General features: G+C 38.2%; 1 protein-coding gene across 1 annotated transcript in view; it reads left to right on the forward strand.

Moving 5' to 3' along the window:
* trim71 (tripartite motif containing 71, E3 ubiquitin protein ligase) overlaps positions 1-19,196 on the forward strand; it is a 44,226-nt gene extending 25,030 nt beyond the window's left edge. The window contains exons 2-4 of the mRNA XM_057339973.1: positions 5,368-5,535; positions 13,197-13,331; positions 13,507-19,196. Of these exons, the coding sequence (XP_057195956.1) occupies positions 5,368-5,535; positions 13,197-13,331; positions 13,507-14,958 (1,755 nt within the window). The 3' untranslated portion in view covers positions 14,959-19,196. The remainder of the gene's footprint in view (positions 1-5,367; positions 5,536-13,196; positions 13,332-13,506) is intronic.
* The last annotated feature ends 948 nt before the right edge of the window (positions 19,197-20,144 follow it).

Below are 20,144 nucleotides of genomic sequence, written 5' to 3' on the forward strand. Positions count from 1 at the left end.
CCCACTTTTTATCAACCACCAGGTTGAAGATTCTGAGTCCGAATGCTTTGGAAAGTTTAAGCAGGGGTCAGGAAGGCTAAAAGAGCGAAAGCGAACCGAGAGCCTTGCTGTGTGATAAGCGAATGCACAGGCAAGAAAGAAATGCAGGCGCTTCATCAAAGATTTATACCTGCCGTCATAGCAGTTTCTTTAGAGAAGCAGTTAACTTGAAAGTCAAGGGAGCTTGGGTCTGTATTGCATGCTGGGGAAGAAAATTCTCTTGCCAAACAAGCCCAAGATTGTTAGTAAAATAAAGATGCAAAATTTGCATTGTATATGCATCACTATTATGCATTATGCATAGAAACAAACAATTACATCATTGCAATGGTGTTTAGGCCTTTACCATGAAAATGATGACACTAACATGGTTCATACAATTCCTAGAGATGAGAAACAGCTTGTGTATTTTAGATAACCGTTTGTCTTTGTCATAGTCTAGTGGACCGTATCTGCTCGACTGCATAGAGCCATTGGACATACAGCCGTGGAAAAAATTAAGAGACCATTCCAAATGTTCATTTAATCAGCATTTCTAGATGTATTGTGGCCATTCCAGTTCAGTCAGTGTCTGTTGAATTTCAACAAAATCAAACCTCATGAGTGACAAAGTCATTCAACAGCAATGTGAAAGACTGACAGCATGACAAGACTCATGCAAACTGTGATAAAAATCCAGGTTATCACAAAAAATTGTTTTTGACGCACAAATGTTCAAATATTCGATCCGCAATAACTATTTGAATATTAAAAATGCTATTCGCAAATTCATAAGAATAAAACTGCCTCACCACAAGATTAAGTTACCGCTACAGAAGACCTTAGAGTTGTCACGTCTTATTTAACGCTTCTTCACTTCATCTGTAATGATTTTATAATATACAGAAAATATAAAAAATAATTTGTATGTGTTCCTAAATCTTTGTTCACTCAGATCGTTTAAATATTTTAAGTTTACACACCGGATGCCCAGATCGCGTTTTATGCTTGGCTCTAGTGTTGTCACGGTACCAAAATTTCAGTAGTCGGTACCAGTACCAGTAAAATTCCACGGTTCTCGGTACCAATTTCGGTACCAAAGCAAAACACCAGTACATGCTAATTGAAACCCAATTTTATTAATAAAGCTCATTGTTAATATAAATGTATAGAAAGCAATGCCATTTTGTATACATGAAGTATAAGTTAATTGTTGCTGAAACGGTTGTGTGCTCACTGGGGTCTTTCATGCTGATGAACATCCTCCTCAGTCTGCTGCTGTAGAAGACAAATAGAATAAACTTCAGTAAGTCAACTGACTGAACAAACATGCATATGCAGTATTACATCAAACCTCAGTTTTTATACTGCATTTACACAAGATTACTTACATTAAGGTAACTGTATATTAAAATAATAAATGCAACAGATAGATTTTTCTTTAGTTTAAATGTGGCTTTTTAAACCTAATAGAGTTATCCATCCAAGACATACACATTGCTAGTCATGCAGTTAGTATGATAGGCCTAAATAAAATAGGTACTGTAAACCCCATCCTGTCCTCCCATTTATTTTACTCCATTACAGTTATAAAAGCATTAAATGGTTAATAAGGACACTTGACTGGATTAGCATTGGCGCTAACAAATTAACACGCAAACAGGGACGTTTGTTTTAACGTAACCTTTAACTTAACATATGCTACAACATTCATAATGCAAAAGCGAACAGAATTTGAAACTTACCGCTTGAACTTGTTAACTTAAATCCGGATGCTTCCTCGTTTCACCACAAAACTCTGTTCGTTTTCTTCGTGATATGACTTTAATCTGAAGTATTTCTGTGCGCATCTCTTGTGGATCGGAGCCGCGCTTATCCGCTCATCACGTCTTATTGCGTCTATGAAAAGTTTCCGACTGACAACCTGTCAGACAGAGCATCAGTACCCGGTTGACCCGGTACGTCGGTACTACCGGGTCTTGTGAAAATTAGGTACCGACAACTTTTTTATTTTTAGGTACCGACTTGGACCCGAAGTACCGGTACTTTTGACAACACTACTTGGCTCACATCACCATATTAAAATGTTTCAAAACTGGTGAGCCACAGAATTCGTTAACATTCCTTACATTAGGTATGAAAATGTCAACATAATATATAAGGATTAACAATAATTCATTTATTACCATAACTTGTTCGGGGCGGTTGTTCTTAGTAAATTCATATTCGTTCGTTAACAATGTATTAAGTAATGCTAATTTCAACAACTTGAAACATGAAAATGTACATTTCACTGCAACTAATGTTAATGAATTTTGCCTTAACATAGGACTGGCACCTTTTTCCATACCTATAAGCTTGAATTTTCCTTCTAGAAGTTCAAATATGGTCGTCGCCTTCAAGTTACAGGTACTAGAGGTAATATATGCTTGTTTTTCTTATGAAGAACATGTAAAACAAAATAAACAAGATAACCATACATCACAGACTGTCAATATGCATTGTGTTTTGTTTTGTCTGTTTTCTTTTTGTATTATACCGTTCTGCGCAGGTTTAAATGCAGTTTTTGTTTTTCAACATTAAAAAACCTATATACTGGATATAATATTAATGCGTTATGAATATTTAATGATAATTATGAGCTTGATGTGAAATTGTGACTAAATAAAAATGAAACAAATTACGTCATTATTGACTTACATTAAATAAACGAATATTCGAACTTGTTTTCGTTGCAGTATTTCTTTGCAATACTTTGCAGTATTAAAAAATACACAGCATCTTTTCTGTTATTTTGACCGGTTTCTCCAGTTTTTTAATAAATGTAAATGGAAACAAATAAACGTATAAATGTAAATAGAAACTATAATTTTATTTGAAATTTGGGAGAAATATTGTTAGTAGTTCACACTAACAACACATACTTATAAATAGTAAATTCAGAAAAACTGCAAATGGTCTCTTAATTTTCCGCGGCTGTATAGTTGTGTTAGTGAAATTTGAGTTTTGTTGGCGGTGTGATTATTATGAATTGGCTACGGTTGAACAGGCTACATACCAACTGCACGAAAATGATAGGTGGTTACTCAAAGTTCAGTCTGTTTTCCCCTACCTCTGTGGGGGGCTTCCTGCTAATTCCCGTCACTCCGGAAGGCCGCTTCCAGGGCCCCGCTGCCACGTGACCTCTGCACACACAAGAGCGGTTGTAGCATCTGGCCCGCAGAGAGGGGACTCGCTTTTACGAGCAGTTAACTCTAGTGGAACCACGACTCTAGATTTACGCGCAGCTGGCGGAGTCGTAGCGCCGAGCGAGATATAATTAGGGTTTGATCTGGTCTTTGGTAAAACCATTAAGGTATGAGAAGGTGACCTGGTGGGGTTTAACAGTGAATACTGTACCTGACACTTGACTCTGAGGTAGCTGGAGATTGTTTGGCGCAGATGGATCTAAGCTACTTACTCGGTTTTTAATTGTTAATCTCTGGTAGGGTTGTCAGAAGCGTGAATTGTTGGCTGATGTTTGATTCTGTCATGTAAATAACATATTGCAAAAGTTATTGACGTGTGTGTAGCTTTATACATCCTTTGCAGAAACAAATCGGAATAAATGCATGCATGCAAAAAACTGTTTGATTTGTCCTGTTTTTTAAAGTAATATTAACATGAAAAAGTTGCATAAGAGATCTTAAGACAAAATAGCGAATGATACTTATTATCCTCTTTCAAAGTTTACATCTTCCGCGGGGCGGATTCACAAAACACTCTTAAGAAGAAAATTCTTAACTGCCAGATGTTTTCTTAAACTGTAATTCAAGAAAAAGTTAGGACTGTTTTATATTCCCGAAAAAACTTCTTAAGGCAGTTCTTACATTTTTTCCGCAAGATTGATTTACAAAGCATACAACATTTTATTCTTATGAAAAAATGAAGATGTTCTCAAGAAAATATTTCAGAACTTCTTAAAAAAAAAACATTCTTATGAGCTTCCTATAGTTTATCTTAAGAACAATCTTATATTTTGTCAAAAGGACATTCGTTTCGTACTGAGGGTTGTGATTTGATTGTTTATGTACACCCTTAGTAATTGTTAAGGGGAAAAATGAATGTATAGATTCACTATTATTGTTATTCTCTGGATTTATTCCAATAAAAAAGAACAGTTTTGTGAATCCGGTCCCAGGTTCTTTGTGCTACCCAGGACAAAGCAGAGGCTGATGTAAAGATTATATTATATAATAAATAAGTGAATTTCAATAATTTATTAAAATACAAATAAATAAACAAAAAACATTTCACAATGTTTGAATTAAAAACCATTTAAAAAATGTTAATTATATATTATTGAATGGCTGTATGTGATTTTAAAGGGTGCACTGTAGTCCAGTTGTCTTGTTTTATCTGTTGATACTTTTTCAAAGGTTTTTAATCACGTTAATCCAAATGTATTCTTATCTTTGTTTCATTTTTTTAAACCCGTCTCTCGTCATGAACATAGCCATAGAAGCTGACATGGCGTTAAAACAGAAAATAATCACTGTTGTCAAACAATTCCCAATTTCTGCTTTATAAATGTTTTAGCCCAACTATAAACTCACCCCAAGTGTCACTGTAAAAGTTCTTTTATGCTTTGATTGATGGACGTGTCCTGTTTGAGCAATGTTTCAAAATGCATTTAAAGAAACAATGAAAAGACTTTTAAAGGGGTGAGTTGAGTGATGGAACAATAGACTTCAAGCAATCCATCAGCAGACTGTCAGAGCACAGGAAACTCGCATCATTTCCTCTGGCAAGTCATTGAATAGATTCTACATTCAGTGTTTTGTGTCATGGTACGGATTTAAGACATTCTATTGGTGGCTAAATCAAAACTGCATGCTGAATATTGGAACAATGCAGGCCGACTCAGATGAAAGTGGCTATAAAGTGCACTTAAAAGGGAATAGTATTTGTAGCCACCATTGTTATCTTTTCTACAACACAAGTTTATAAAAGGTTTGCTTATTAGATTTCAGAGGAGTGAAATAAATGTACTCTGTCTGAACTGGATGTGTGCATATGCTTTTATTGGAACATATGTGATAAACACATCTCTCTCGTACATCTTACTGTAAACATTTATAGTCTTGGCAGTTGACCAACATAACTATTTATGAGCTTTATATCAGAGTCATTTTAGCACTAGCGTGACCTTTGCCCTTAACGCACACAGACTGCCACTCATCTGTGTCTGGCTCTTAATGCTTCTGATGAGAAACCTTTTTTAGTTTCTTAAGCTGTAATGGTCTGCGTTGTAAGTTCATATTTGCAAATCAATCGATTTCACACGCTTTCTCTTGCTTTCATTAACAGGTGCTGCGTTTTTATTGCGACAGCTGCGCCGTGCCGATCTGCAGGGAGTGCAGCGTGGGCAGACACGCGGGTCACAGTTTCACCTACCTGCAGGAAGCCCTGCAGGACTCCAGAGCTCTGACCATCCAGCTGCTTGCAGACGCACAGCAGGGCAGACAGGCCGTGCAGGTTTGTGAACATCTTGGGTCTTCTTTCCCCTCATGTGACCTGTTTATGCCTGCTATTAAGATCCATCTCTGGTGGTCTGATCATGTGCATTTCAGATGTGTCTCCGGTGATCACATAAAATACAGATTTAGTGGAGATTTTCTTTGCATGACTGCGTCCTTCACTGCCTGTATTAAATGATAGTTCATCCAAAAAATGAAAATTCTGTCATCATTTAAGTACACTCTTGTCTTTTCAAACCTGTATGAATTTTTTCTGCAGAACACAAAAAACACAAAAGAAGATATTTTGAAGATTGTTAATGATAAAACGATGGCGGCACCCATTCAACTCTATTGTACGGACACAAAGCCAATGCAAGTCAATGGGTTGTTCTGTTACCAACATTCTTTAAAATATCTTCTTTTTTGTACTTGCACCTCACTATGTTTAGCAGGTATAACAAGCGCAGGCACAAATGTACAGGCTGCTGGCTGTTATCGCAGAAATAAGCCCCGACAGTGTGGTCAGGACTAGGGTTGGGAATCGTTTCAATTTTATCGATTCCAATTCCGATTCTGCTTATCGATTTCGATTCTTATCGATTCCCAGTTTCGATTCCACAGTTGAAGTAAAACATTCAGATACCAACCTGTATGGTCATTTAGCCTGCTTATTGACTTGTTTGCAAAATATATTTATATATTTATGAGCACCGTTTTGTGTATATTTACACATAGAAACACACCTTTTCTGATTTATTACAATTTGTATTATCATAGTTGAACTACATCATGGTTAAACTGCAGTTACTATAATGCAACTATGGTTAATTTGTGATTACTTTGCTTTAATGCAAATTCTATAGCTAAACTATGCTTACTATAGTAAAAAATATCGATAATTTTCATAAGGGCTTTTATTGAGATATCAGCAGATCATGCAACGCATGTACTTTTCTGAAAATATGCACACAGGAATTGATAAGAGGAATTCAAATTTTAATCTCAAGTATCCGATTCCTATTCCTTTCGATTCCGATCCGATTCCTAGCCTTTCGATTCCGATTCCAAATTGGAATTGATTTTCGATTCCCAACCCTAGTCAGGACCCGAGGCGAAGCGGAGAGGTATCGCACTGAAGGGGCTTATTATTTCGCGATAACAGCCGGCTGCTTTGTACATTATACCGCTTATTACCCGGCCACTTGGCACATGAGCAAAAACTGGACATGAAATGTGAATTTGAAATATTTTATTAGCTAATTTTTAACGAAAGCAGACCTTCCGCGAGGAAAAGCTGTTTACTTTCGGTTTTAAGGTAAGAAACAACGTTAAAATGTCACAAACATGCAATTTGGTTTAATCATTTGTAAATATAATGTCATATATGTTATTGAAAGACATATTTATATTTAATTTGTCAAAAAAACTTATTATACTGTTATCTGGGAATAACGAACCTGTAAATGTCGCGACTGGCCAATCAGAATCAAGCATTCCAGCGAGATGTGTAATAAAATACTATATGAGCTGCAGAACATTTTCTGCTTTCATAAAACTCGGATCATGTCCATTTAAATGCAATTTATACATTTATTACATAGCTTGTTTCATATACATGAATTCTTTGCCTTGCCCATCACCTATATAAACACAAGTCATGCGCCTCTGCGTAGGGTCCTGATCTCTGCTTTGTCAAAGCAAAAGGTTTAAAACTGTAGAAATGTGCTTCCATTAGCATCACTGTGCGTGCTCACCCCCACTCAGCCTGAATGAAGAGAATAGATGCAGAAGGAGAGGGGGTGGCCCAGTGCTCGCTTACTGCCTCTATTCAGCTCTCTGATGGCCCTAGCGGGGCGGATCATTAGTCGCACACAGAGGAAATGTTTCCATCTCTGTCACTCTTTAGAGAGGAACCATGAGCGAAGGGTGGGGGGTGAAAAAGCCCCCATTAGGGCCGTTCAGATCCATCCTTTTCCAGTGACACAAGGCCTGTTGGCAAGGAAACCAGCAGTGAATTTGAAAGTGTAAAGCACAAGAGATTGGTTTCATTTAGAGGAGGGCACTATAGAAAATGAATTCCAATGGGAGTTCATGTCCCTGAGCCCCGATTACATTTGAATAAGCCCCCAACCTGCTTCACGCATGAGCAGCCGCCACTGTTTGTCTGGCCTTACAACATTGCACACTTGTTTATGTAGAACGTTGCATTTTTAAAGTGGTATATGGACTTTGGTCAATATTTTTGTTTCAAATCGTATACAAATGTGCTACTTAAATGTACTATTTACATACTAGTTTTCTGTTTATGGAGCGATTTTAGTCTCATTAATTATTCACGCGTAAAACAAGATACACACATGCGTAAATAGTTTCACATGAATAAAACCTAATTTACGTGCACAAAGTATAAATATACATTTACAAAAAGCAATTCGCGTGCGTAAAACAAAACTATTTTCTCATAAAGTACGTTTCGCAAATATACGACCGTGCACAAATATTTCGAAAGTTTAAAATGTGCATGTTTATCGTGTTATGTGAATGTGTAAATCGTCACTCACGTGTGAATCGCCTTGGATGTGTGTGTGTTTTTTGACACTCCTGGCAGCGCAACCCCTCCCACGTGGGTTGTTGTACTTTTTAGCCAATCAGATTCAAGCTTACCATTCAACCAATCATAAACGCGGAGAGCACAGGACTCAAGGAAAACTGCTCTGCGCACCTTTTGCGCAGTTTGACTTACTTCCTGTGTTGCCAATTTAGTGATTTTTCAGCCCCCTTAAGCGAGATATTTTCCAACAGGCGGCTAGCTACAAATCTATGTGCCCATACAAAACAATGTTTCCAAGAACTAGTCATTTATTGTTCTTGTTTGCCCTTGTTCATTTAAAACATACATTGTATGTAGGGCTGAAACGATTCCTCGAGTAACTCGAGTTATTCGAATACAAAAAATCATCGAGGCAATTTTTGCTGCCTCGAAGCCTCGTTTAATCCATTTAACTACAGTACACACGGAGCACTGCGTTTCCCCACGGACCGTTATTACTGACGCACAGCCCGCTAAACTCTATTCATGTTACAGTCTCATGCATTCACCGTGAGACACACGCATTTTAGTATGTTCACACGCTCACACGTGTTTCTCATGCTGATAAATAACTGATAGCTTATAGGGCTGTGACGGTTGCCGTAACAACCGCACCACCGCGGTGGTAAAGTGCCATGACGGTGAACTGCCACCGGCGGTAATGCACGTCACTCTGACAAATATAGGTGTAATAAATATGAGAGTTGCGATAACGATTGCTAGTTGTAGCCTTTCAGTTGTGGGTGGTTTTATTTAAAAGATTTTAAATTAACAGAAATTATTGGCATACGTGTCCGTTGGTGCGTTCGAGCGCAGGCCTGCACGGCAAAACCCAGGTTATTCTGCGGCTTCTGCAATGGATCTTGTTGAGAAATGAACAGATACGTAAAATCAAAACTGGCTATGACCCGCTTGCTTAGTGTCGGAGCGCGCGCAGGTTTTGCCGCAGTTGCGGAGAGACATCTCTTCATTTGCGCTCCTGTGCACATCTTCTGAACTCGCATTTAGTGCAGCTGAACACATTTTAATCTGGACAATGTCAACAAGTAAGTTTCACATCAACGAGTCGGAAAAAGTAAAGTTTTTATGGCAATCTGAATAGGAAAGCCAAGGTAGGTTTAAACAGTTCGTTTCAATGGAATTGTTAAGGACTGTAAGGGTTAATACGCCACTGACTGAAGTTACTGCAACAAGAGCTTTTTTATTTAGTATTTAGCTTTCTTATATCATTTAAGTTTTCATTATTTACTGATGTTTATTTCAATGTTTTATATGCTGTAGCGTGCCGTTTCACTGATGGATTTGCGCGTTAAACATTTGAGGATGTTTCATCCTCATATTATTATAATATCAATATTCACATTATTTAACAATTCAAGTATTTAAATAAGGTCTATATTTCTTTCCATCGTCATTGGTTGCTACACGCCAAATATAATAATATAAATATATTTATATAAATATATATATTTCTCAACCACCGCACCATCGCGGTCGAATTGTCTATTACACCGCGGTGGTAAAAAACTGCCACAGCCCTAATAGCTTATTGAAATGGTGAACTGATATTTGACTTGGTTTTAGTCTATTTTACGAGTGAAACTTGTTTTCCGGCTGCATTGTCCATCAAACTAGATGCGGACTAGTGGACACCGATCCTGTATTTACACATGTCATCTGTCTGTCGTTTCGTTGAATGAGGACATGAACTTCACCTCCAGAGTTGCGCTGAGAGTTTATTTCACAAACATGTTATTGTTTGAGTGAAGAAACAGACATACTAAAAAATAAGGGTCTTCTGACAACCTTCCAAAATAAAAGTCATAGGCTATTGTTTGAAATTATTAGTTCCATTTTTATTCATGTTTCTTATTTATATATTTGTATTATATTGCATTTTGAATTTAATATGGCAATGGAATGTACTAAATGGGTTTAGTTTTTGCAGATATTAATGTATTCTATTTCAGCAATAAAAACTAATTGTTCTAAAAAGGAAACAGATTAGTTGTTTTACTCATTTTAAGAGACCTGTCTTATTTTCTCTTGTATATTTAGTATTGCTTTTTAATAAAGAAAAAGTACTTATTATCCGAATACCCGATTAATCGATGGAAAATCAGTAGAATACTCGATTAGTAAAAGAATCGATAGCTGCAGCCCTAATTGTATGGACATACAAACATGAACACATCTCAAACAGGCACAGTTTGTTACCCAGACGGATTTTAGCAGTTCAGTGGAAGTGACTGCTGGTTGTGTAGTTTTAATGGTCATGTTCACTCACTATTTCATACTTTTTTTCTACAAAATAAAAACAGATTTATTGCGTGGCTGTATTATGTTTTAATACTGCATCACAGCTCAGAGAGTAGATTAGCGAAGCTGTACAAACGAGCCTTTAGTGCTAACACTAGTTGAGTTCTGTGCTCTCCACGATTATGATTGGTTGAATGGTAAGGTTGAATCTGATTGGCTAAACAGGATGACAACTCAAGTGGGAGGGACAGCGCTGCCAAGAGTCTCAAAATACACACACACAAATCCAGGGCAATTCACACGCGAGTGAGAATTTGCACATTCAATGATAAACTTGTACATTTTAAACTTTCGAAATATTTGTGCACAGTTGTACGTCTGTGAATTGTATCAAGCGTTTGTGAAACATATTTTATAAGAATATAATTTTATTTTACGCACGTGAATTGTTTTTTGTGAATGTACACAAAGGTGGATAGAGTAGCCAAAATCTTTACTCAAGTAAAAGTACAAGTAACTAGAGAAATTGTTACTCAAGTAAAAGTCACTATTTTAAAATTTACTTGAGTAAAAGAAAAAAAGTATGCAATGAAAAAACTACTCAAGTAGCTAGTTACTTAGTTACTTTGTATCTGATTATATAGGCCTACTACATAAAATTAATATTAACGCCAATATTTTAATATTACATTTTAATCAATATTTTTAATTATCATAAGCAGATATCTTTGCAATATACTAGAGAGACTAAATAATAGACAAACACAGAAGAGACAAGCATTTCTGTAAATTTCATCTAGTCCTGATGTCAATGTAGTATACACAACTTATTTAGAATAATAGACCATGTCAAACTAAAGCATGAACTAAACTCAGAACATTTCCTAAAATGATCTAGATTAGAACATCTGCAGTGCTCTCTTAAAGGAAATAGGCCTAGGCCTACACATTTTTGAACAAATTTCATGTTTTCTCGTGTTGTCACGTGTGTGTTGTGAAACGCTCTTACTTGTAAACAAACAGTAAACAGTGAACCACACGCCCATCAACAAGTTTTCTTCCTTCTGTTCTTCAAATGTATATTTCTGCAAGCCCACGTCTCTGTGTCTGACAGGTAACGCGCATGTTGCTGTGTCTGACGAACAGGTCGCGCGGGTGCGCGCATATGGCGGGCAATTATCATTGCTGGCAAACAATATGACACATTTGCAGTTTTGATTGTATAGATATAGATTAATATCCACTTCATCCAACGCTCTTTGTGTTCTGCCTGTTCTTAAGTTTCGAGCTACGAGGAATGAGTAATCCTGCTTCAGATGATTCAGATCGTGCTGCGAACTGAACAAATCATTTGAACTGATTCATTAGCCTATTCAAGTGGTTTTGCCCATTGTTCAATTAATGCTTTCAAAAGAATCGACTCAAACGAATCGATCACTCAGGAATGCCCGTAAAAAGAGACGACAACTTTGAAATAAACAACGCGTTTTAAAAAGCATATTTTAAAATGAAGTATATGTTATATGAATATGTTATACACAGGCGATGTGTTTACCCATTAGTTGTCTGAACCGCTCCTAACGCTCCATCATGTTCTGCCCTGTCACATCAACTGAATGATGCCGACCTGTGCTTTAATGCATTTGATTGGCTGCGTGTCCCAATATGTCTCTAATCCTGTTACTGGATGGTGTTAAATAAGAAGCCTCTAAACATTTATGGGTCTGAAAGCACACCCAGAGTTTGAACAATGCTGAAGGCCCGGGGCCATAATCTCTATTCTGAAAGTACCCTGTTTGAGAAGGGCCCACTCTATAAATGAGCCTCTGGCAGTGTAGGTTTTTGTAACGCTGTATAATCTCATTTACTGCATTTACGACAGTCATTTGCAGCTGCCTTTTCTGTTTGCCCGGTTCCCATATTTGACTGTTGATTGGCCTGCTTTCTTTGATTGACAGCTTAATTATACATAAAAGTTTTTATAACTTTTTTTATAAAAGATTTTAATGCTAGGATGGATATTTACAGTGAAAAGTAGTGAATTCCCATGATGGATGTGTTCATAAATTGAACATTTATAACGGTTACATTCGTGTTGAGTGTCTATGACTTTAACAGTTGTACTTTTGTTGTACGTCATGTTTATGGTGCTGGTACCTTTTTAGCCATAGATTTAGCTTAGACTAGGTTTTTTTAATACTTAACTATTCTTTCCCACAGTGTTTTCCTAAATAGTGAAACTCTTTGACCCTAGGTCATGTGACAATTCTTCTGATATTTTGCTACCATTGTGAGCGTTTCAGGTGCCATCACTGATTCAATTTTGTTTTATCAGTAATCCAAAATATTGAAAGTGTGAAAGAAGAGGCATGGAGGCTAAAAAACGCTTTACATTTTAAATAGTTCTTAATGAAATGGGAGCAACCGAGATTCCTGGTTTCAGGAAACTTCAGGAAAGGCAGATTTTGGTTTATATGAAGACTTTCCAATGGGTTGGTGGACAGTTTTGATGCTAGCTGGCAAGTGTGGGGCTGTGTACGGATCCAATCTGGTGTTTAAGCAGATGTTAGGGGGCAGGGCACCAGAGATTGACCTTTATCCCTTCTTTGTGACACATCACAATGGACGCCTTAGCGCTTTCCTGCATCCTTTCAAATTAAGACATTTTAGTTGTTTTGAATGCTGGAGTAGGTTGTTGTCGTCTTCATTCTTGTAACGTTAATGCTGTAATTTATCTGTAGAATTGCTAAATCTCTGAAATGCTAATTTAGCATGGTTAACGGATGAGTATGCATTCGGTCTAATTCATGATTCTTGAAATCTTTCAGCTGAGCATCGAGAAAGCACAGGCCATTGCTGAGCAGGTGGAGCTAAAGGCCAAGGTTGTGCAGTCAGAGGTGAAGACGATCACTCTCCGACATAAGAAAGCTCTAGAGGAACGTGAGTGTGAACTGCTCTGGAAGGTAAACAAACACAAGTACATGCTAAAAATAACCAGTAAATGCTACACCCTAGATATTTGCCGGGTTAGAATTGCACACTGGAGACTGTAGTATACTAAAGCATTCTTTCGTTTCTGTAGTGCCAACTCCACCATTTTTGTTTTTCTATAAAGACGTCTTTTGGTTTCCTACACAGGTGGAAAAGATCCGACAGGTGAAGGCTAAATCACTTTACCTGCAGGTTGAGAAACTACACCAGAATCTCACTAAGTTGGATAGCACAATCGCCACAGTGACACAGGTACTAGAAGAGGGCCGGAGCATAGACATCCTGTTAGCACGCGAGCACATGTTAAATCAACTGCAGGAGCTCAAATCCCTTCGCTGCATCCTGCAGCCCCAGGAAGACGATCGCATCATGTTCACTCCACCGGATCAGGCTCTCCTGATCGCCATCAAGTCTATGGGCCTCATTAGCAGTGGAGCCTTCGGCACAGCTTCAAAAGCTCACGGCGAAGGCCTCAAAAGAGCGCTGCAGGGAAAGCTGGCTTCCTTTACCGTTGTCGGGTACGATCACGACGGTGAGCCCCGCATGTCTGGCGGTGACTGCGTGTCTGTTGTGCTCATGAGTCCGGATGGTAATCTCTTCAGCGCCGATGTTTCTGACCACCAAGATGGAACGTACACGGTCAGCTATCTTCCCAAGAGCGAAGGGGAGCATTTGCTCTCAGTGCTCATATGTAATCAGCACATCGAGGGAAGTCCCTTCAAGGTGATGGTCAAGTCTGGTCGCAGTTACGGAGGGGTTGGCTTGCCCATGGCTACGTTTGGAGGAGAGGGGGATGGGGATGGGCAACTGTGTAGACCTTGGGGCATCTGCGTGGATAAGGAAGGCTACGTGGTGGTGGCTGACAGAAGCAACAACCGAGTGCAGATCTTCAAACCGTGCGGCACGTTCCACCACAAGTTTGGCACTTTGGGCTCTCGTCCAGGTCAGTTCGACCGGCCTGCGGGGGTCGCCTGCGATAGCCAGAGAAGAATCATTGTGGCGGATAAGGACAATCACCGCATCCAGATCTTCACCTTCGATGGGCAGTTTCTTCTCAAATTTGGCGAGAAGGGAACCAAAAACGGGCAGTTCAATTACCCGTGGGATGTAGCCGTCAACTCCGAGGGAAAGATCCTGGTTTCAGATACGCGCAACCACCGCGTGCAACTCTTCGGGCCTGATGGGACATTCCTCAACAAATACGGCTTTGAGGGTGCCCTCTGGAAACATTTCGATTCGCCGCGTGGTGTGGCCTTCAATCAGGAAGGCCATCTCGTGGTGACGGATTTCAACAATCATCGGCTGCTCGTCATCAGGCCCGACTGCCAGTCGGCTCGCTTCCTCGGGTCCGAGGGAACGGGAGACGGTCAGTTCTTGCGCCCGCAAGGCGTAGCCGTGGACCAGGAGGATCGAATTATCGTTGCTGACTCGCGCAACCATCGCATTCAGGTGTTTGAACCCAACGGCAACTTTTTATGCAAGTTTGGGACTCACGGAAGCGGCTTCGGGCAGATGGACCGCCCCTCGGGTATAGCGGTTACCCCTGATGGAATGATCGTTGCTGTGGACTTTGGGAATAACCGAATCCTCATGTTCTGACCTTTAAATTTCGAGACAGAACTGTAGATGTAGACGAATGGAAAAGAAGGTTTTGCGCATCTATCAGGAGCAAATGCAGTTTAATGATATTAAGGTGACTTAAGACGACACTGTCTTGCTTTGTATGATTCTCACTGATGGCTTACCACCAAATGATTGTTTGGTTTCGCCTGCTGCGCGCTGAAAGGGTTTTGCTCTTGGTATGTGTCTTCAAATCGTTCTTTTTCTTTTTTGTTTCTCAGGGAATTTCTTGCATTCTTGAAATATTTTCTCTCTGCATTACACCTACCTCATCTAGCTTATGTATGAATGTACTTGCGTTTGTGCAGAGACCTAGTCCGTGAAGTTTTATAAAAAAATGTCTACCTCAATGTTGTTTTTTCATAGAATGTGAGGACAGGACAATTGAAAAAAATGAAGCAATGTTTGGTTATTTGCACAGTTCGCACAAAATTTACCTGATTGTTACTGTGCACAGAACGCAAGTGAAATCCCTGAATGTTTCTCAAAAAAGAGCCACGTGTTTTGGCAGGAACATTAGGATAAGGTTTTGATATATCTACTGCTATGTCCTTTGGAATTCTCATGTATATTTTAAATTGGACATTTATAGTGTACCTCATCTAAACCTCTTACCTCATTTACCGTACTTTACCTCTGGGTTCGTGAGCCTCATTACACTTTTACCTCACTTTACGGTCATGTCCATTTGAATGTTATGCAATTGGAAGCGATTACCAAAAATGTATGTTATGGACGGAAAATCATTAGAATGTAGACATTTCAAATATCCCTCGTGATGTAATCAAGACGTTTTCTCTGGCAAATGCAAAAAAACAAATACCCATGATTATTTAAAATGTGTTATGAGGGAAAAAGTTTAATATTTAAAGATGATCTTGAGATATTTTTGGGGGGTGGGGCATACAAACAGAATGTAGACACTAAATATCAAAGTGTAAAAATGAGTAGGCCATTATCTTCGTGTTTGTTGTTTTTCTCCCAGATGATTTTGTTCAAGTAAAAACCGTATAGGCACATGACTGATACAGTTGGGAAAACAAGGATGTAATCCAGTTTCACAAAGATGTTTTTGATTATATTATTATTATTACATTTTAATTGTATTCTTTAAAGATGTCTCAAAATTGGACATATATATACACACAGGCTCAAGACTTTTACCTGAGCTTGCTTTGTTAGGGTCTCATTACAAACAGCTGCATTAGATCACAATTTGGTTTGTTGTTCTATTGATTTAAATGGACACAGGAAGCATTGCAGGCCGTGAAAAAGGATCTCCATGGAGACCATTCAGTGTCAGCGTAACATCATTTGAAAACACTTAGAATCAATTGAGCCCGGTTAAAAATTGGATCGTTTGTGTCTGACTTGCGAGTAACCGTTTGAATGTGTTGTTTGTTCTGTGCTCAATTGATTAAAGGGAAATTGGAAGCAAAGCATTGGGGAATGAAAATGAGAATTTATAGCACTGAACAAAAGCACACGCTTCCCTCCCCAATTTTAGTCTGCCCGGTGTGATCTAATGGTACTGTTTGTGACCAACAGGAAAGTCTGTTGTGATATGAATTTTTGGAAGTGGCATTGAGAATGACTAGTTGTACCACCCCAATGCCATTGAGTTTGGTTCATACATGTGATGACCGCTCGCATAATGTAGTCCTATTAAACATACACATTCATGTGCTAATGTTTCAGTTTTACACAGTTAGATGACTGAACATTCAAATTCAGCAGGAACCTTTGATGACCTGTTTGCAAGTAATCGTAATGTTTCGTCTTGGCCTTGTTACTATTGGCTGCAGCTGTCCTGTGTCCATTCGGTCCAATGATAAGTATTAATGTGCTTGCTTGTAGTTAGCCGTGCCTTTTTGTGATGCTTAAAATCTTAATCGAATATCTTGCCAAAGGGTAATTTATAGGGAATGGACGTGTGCCAAAAAATTCTGATAGTCACAGTAGCGTTTCGTTCTCATTTATTATGCAGATCACCCTGTGATTCTGCGAATCTTTATTCTTAAATATATGACATTGTTGTTATAAAAATATATTGGTTGTAGATCATGGGGTTATTTATGTTGGATTTTAAAGAGACGTGGTAATTATATAGTTTTGTTTATAAACGCATTATTAAAATGAACAAAGACGTTCGATGACAGACGTTCCACACAGAGACATCCACAAGACCAGCAAGGCCTGTATTAATGGAAAGCTTATGCAATAAAGAATGAAAGATGTGCTGCTTCCACCTAAACACAGATCTGCTCTGTCTTACAGTATTACTATCGCATTCAATCTATTATCCCTGCTCTCTTAAAGAGGGAACGTTTAAATGTATATTTTTGCATGCTGAAATGGTCAGGTGGATGTAAAATATGGATGTCAAGGGGAGGAGGTAAACGGCCACTTTTATGATATACCAAAAAAGGTTTGCTGGGTTAGTGGTTGACTAAGATTGTACTCTTTAGCTTTACAGAGTAAGGTACCTCATTGAGATCGATTCACATGCCTTGCCGCAGCCCTTCTTAGCTTTAGCTTTTGGAATCAGTACTGGAAAACTGCCAAAGACCTTCAAATTAAACCGTGGTATAATGATGTATTTATGAAAATCTTTTTCACGTTTGCCCAAAGATGAATAAAACTGACATAGAAAGTTCTTGTATCTCAACACGCTGTTGATGGCTTTAAAGAACGTAAAATGCCTGAAGAAGATGTTCTTATGCGTGTGCTATTAAAGTTTATGAGCAGATTGTTTACCACCGATCTCCGTCTATGTGCTGGTAGTGTTAGATTTGGTGAAGGAATCGGTCGTTTTACACGTTGTGCTTCTCGTGCGAGATCTAGTATTGGTAAAAGCCACTCGAGCAGTGATTTTTTCCGACAGAAATCAGAACATTACAGAAGTGTAGCTTCTACAGACGAATCACTTTTTCAGAACTGATATGTCATCCAGATAATGTTGCTGTCTGTAAAATAGATTTTGCTCCGTTTAATAGAAAGACGCTGTTATCAAACTCAGTTTGTGTTTTTGAATTTAACATTGTGTACTACTATTTTGTTTATCCTTTTTTCATGTGTTTTTTTTGTTTTGTTTTGTTTTTGGACCTCTGGTCACTAATTGTACGGGTTTGTCACCATTTCTGGTGTATTCCAGCTTATGACCTCTTCCTTACCGGGGAAAAAACAGAAAATGTAACAGTTCAGAATTGTATGGTCATAGACCCTTTTTATGATTGTATTATCTTATGGAAAAAATGTGTATACACACATTAAAACAACTCAGGTAGCTTTGTAGAGATTTGATTAAAATTCAATATTTGTTTTCCTACAGTTTGATAGTGAATCCTTTGTTAGTTTTTGTGTGTTATGATGGAAAGAAAATGCTGTCGTTGAATTCCACGTGATCTTTTTCAACCACATACCACTTAACAGTTAACAGTCAGGGAGGGGGTGAACTCGTAACATTTATACCAGCATATGTCTCAACCTCATGATATTCACACAGTCCTGACTCGGTTTTATAGCTTTGACCTTGGAGGTAAATAAAACAGCTTGCCGTTTTCCTCTTTAATTGGGTTTGCGTCGTGTACTACGGTGAATGTGCTCAAATGTAATGGCTGCTACACAATTCATTGCCTTGAGATGAATCAGAAATGCCTTAAAGCTCAAGAAATTGGTTTTCAAGAGCTTTCCGAGGCCAGTTGTTTATTTCGTAAATGTAATTGAGGCGACAGAGGTTTAGACCCGGTGTCCCTGGCACTGAAATTTGATATACAACGATATTTTTAATCTCTTAAAGTCACAGTGTTTGGCTGTGAGACGGGCTAAGCAAAGAGATGTGGGGAGAATTCACCCCGAAGCACAGACCTGGCATCGGTTTTGCCTTTTTAAAATATAACGATTAAAGCGGGATCAAAGTAACAACTCTGATGCCGGGTCGGTTGGGGAGGATGATGGCTGAAGAGGCCTGTGACTCTCTCCATCTCTCTTTGACTTTTATATCAGCACTCGCCAGCCCTCCATCTGTCACCCCCTCAACCAAAGCAACAGAACCGTCATGTTTTATTTTGAGAATAAGGCTGATGAGACTGTAGAAAATACTTCGTGGTCTGCTGTCTTGTTCTCTCGTCTTTTGTGGACTTTAAACATTTTCTATGCAGGTTTTTTATGTTTTGTTGTTTACAAATAAATAAAGTTGTACGTCTTTGGATCCTGTATTTGTTCTGTGTTTTTTATTATGAATTTGAAATAAGAGTTGCTCAATAGAAGAAAAAGTTACAAAACATTAAAGTTTTCTTGTATTGAAGCATTAACAGTTATGCATATAAGATATGCATATGCAGTTCTATAGACCACTTTGGAAGACGTAAACAACGCTGGTCCAGAACAACTTACTGTTTTAGTTTTTTTAACACTGCACAAGTGTTTGAACCGAATACAACCAACAGAACATTCTTAACCGAATCTAAATGTTTAAAGATTTTCTATAGACCACTTTGCAAGATGTAAAGACTGGCCTAGAAGTCCTTACGGTAAAAAATGTTATTCGTTTTTTTTATCTTGCATATATAACTAAATCTTGAAGACATTTGTTCAGATAGATTTATTTATATTAGTAAGATTAAAAATATATATATTTAAAAAAATGAAAGTGGAAGTGCTGCTGGACCAGTATTTACATCTCGCGAAGTGGTCTATATCCTTGCAGAATAATACATTGTGTATGAACCAGGTATCCTACAATAGGCCCACAAACCCACTTGTGCATATATACAGTTGTGGTCGAGTTTATATACACCTAGCAAAATAAAGAAAATGTTTAAATTTGTTTGATACATTTTTATTTATCTTTTTAATGTTGAGTGCCCTGAAGTTATTTTACATAAATTTATAAAATTAACCAGCTCGAAAGTTTACATACACCTGATTCCTAATACTGTGTGTTGTAGGCAATCAATGACAGTTTTTGTTTTGTGATTGTTGTTAAATAGTTTCTTGTTAGTCCAGAGCCATTTCACATTCACTAGCCTTTAGAAAATCCTCCACGATCTTTGCTTATTCAGCATCTTCTGCATATTTGACCCCTGTCCAGCAGTGACTAAATGATGATGAACTCATACACAACTATTACAAAACTTACACCGGATGTGACCGGCGTGGACATG

The sequence above is a fragment of the Triplophysa rosa genome, linkage group LG8, assembly GCF_024868665.1.
Source record: "Triplophysa rosa linkage group LG8, Trosa_1v2, whole genome shotgun sequence".
Classification (NCBI taxonomy): Eukaryota; Metazoa; Chordata; class Actinopteri; order Cypriniformes; family Nemacheilidae; genus Triplophysa; species Triplophysa rosa.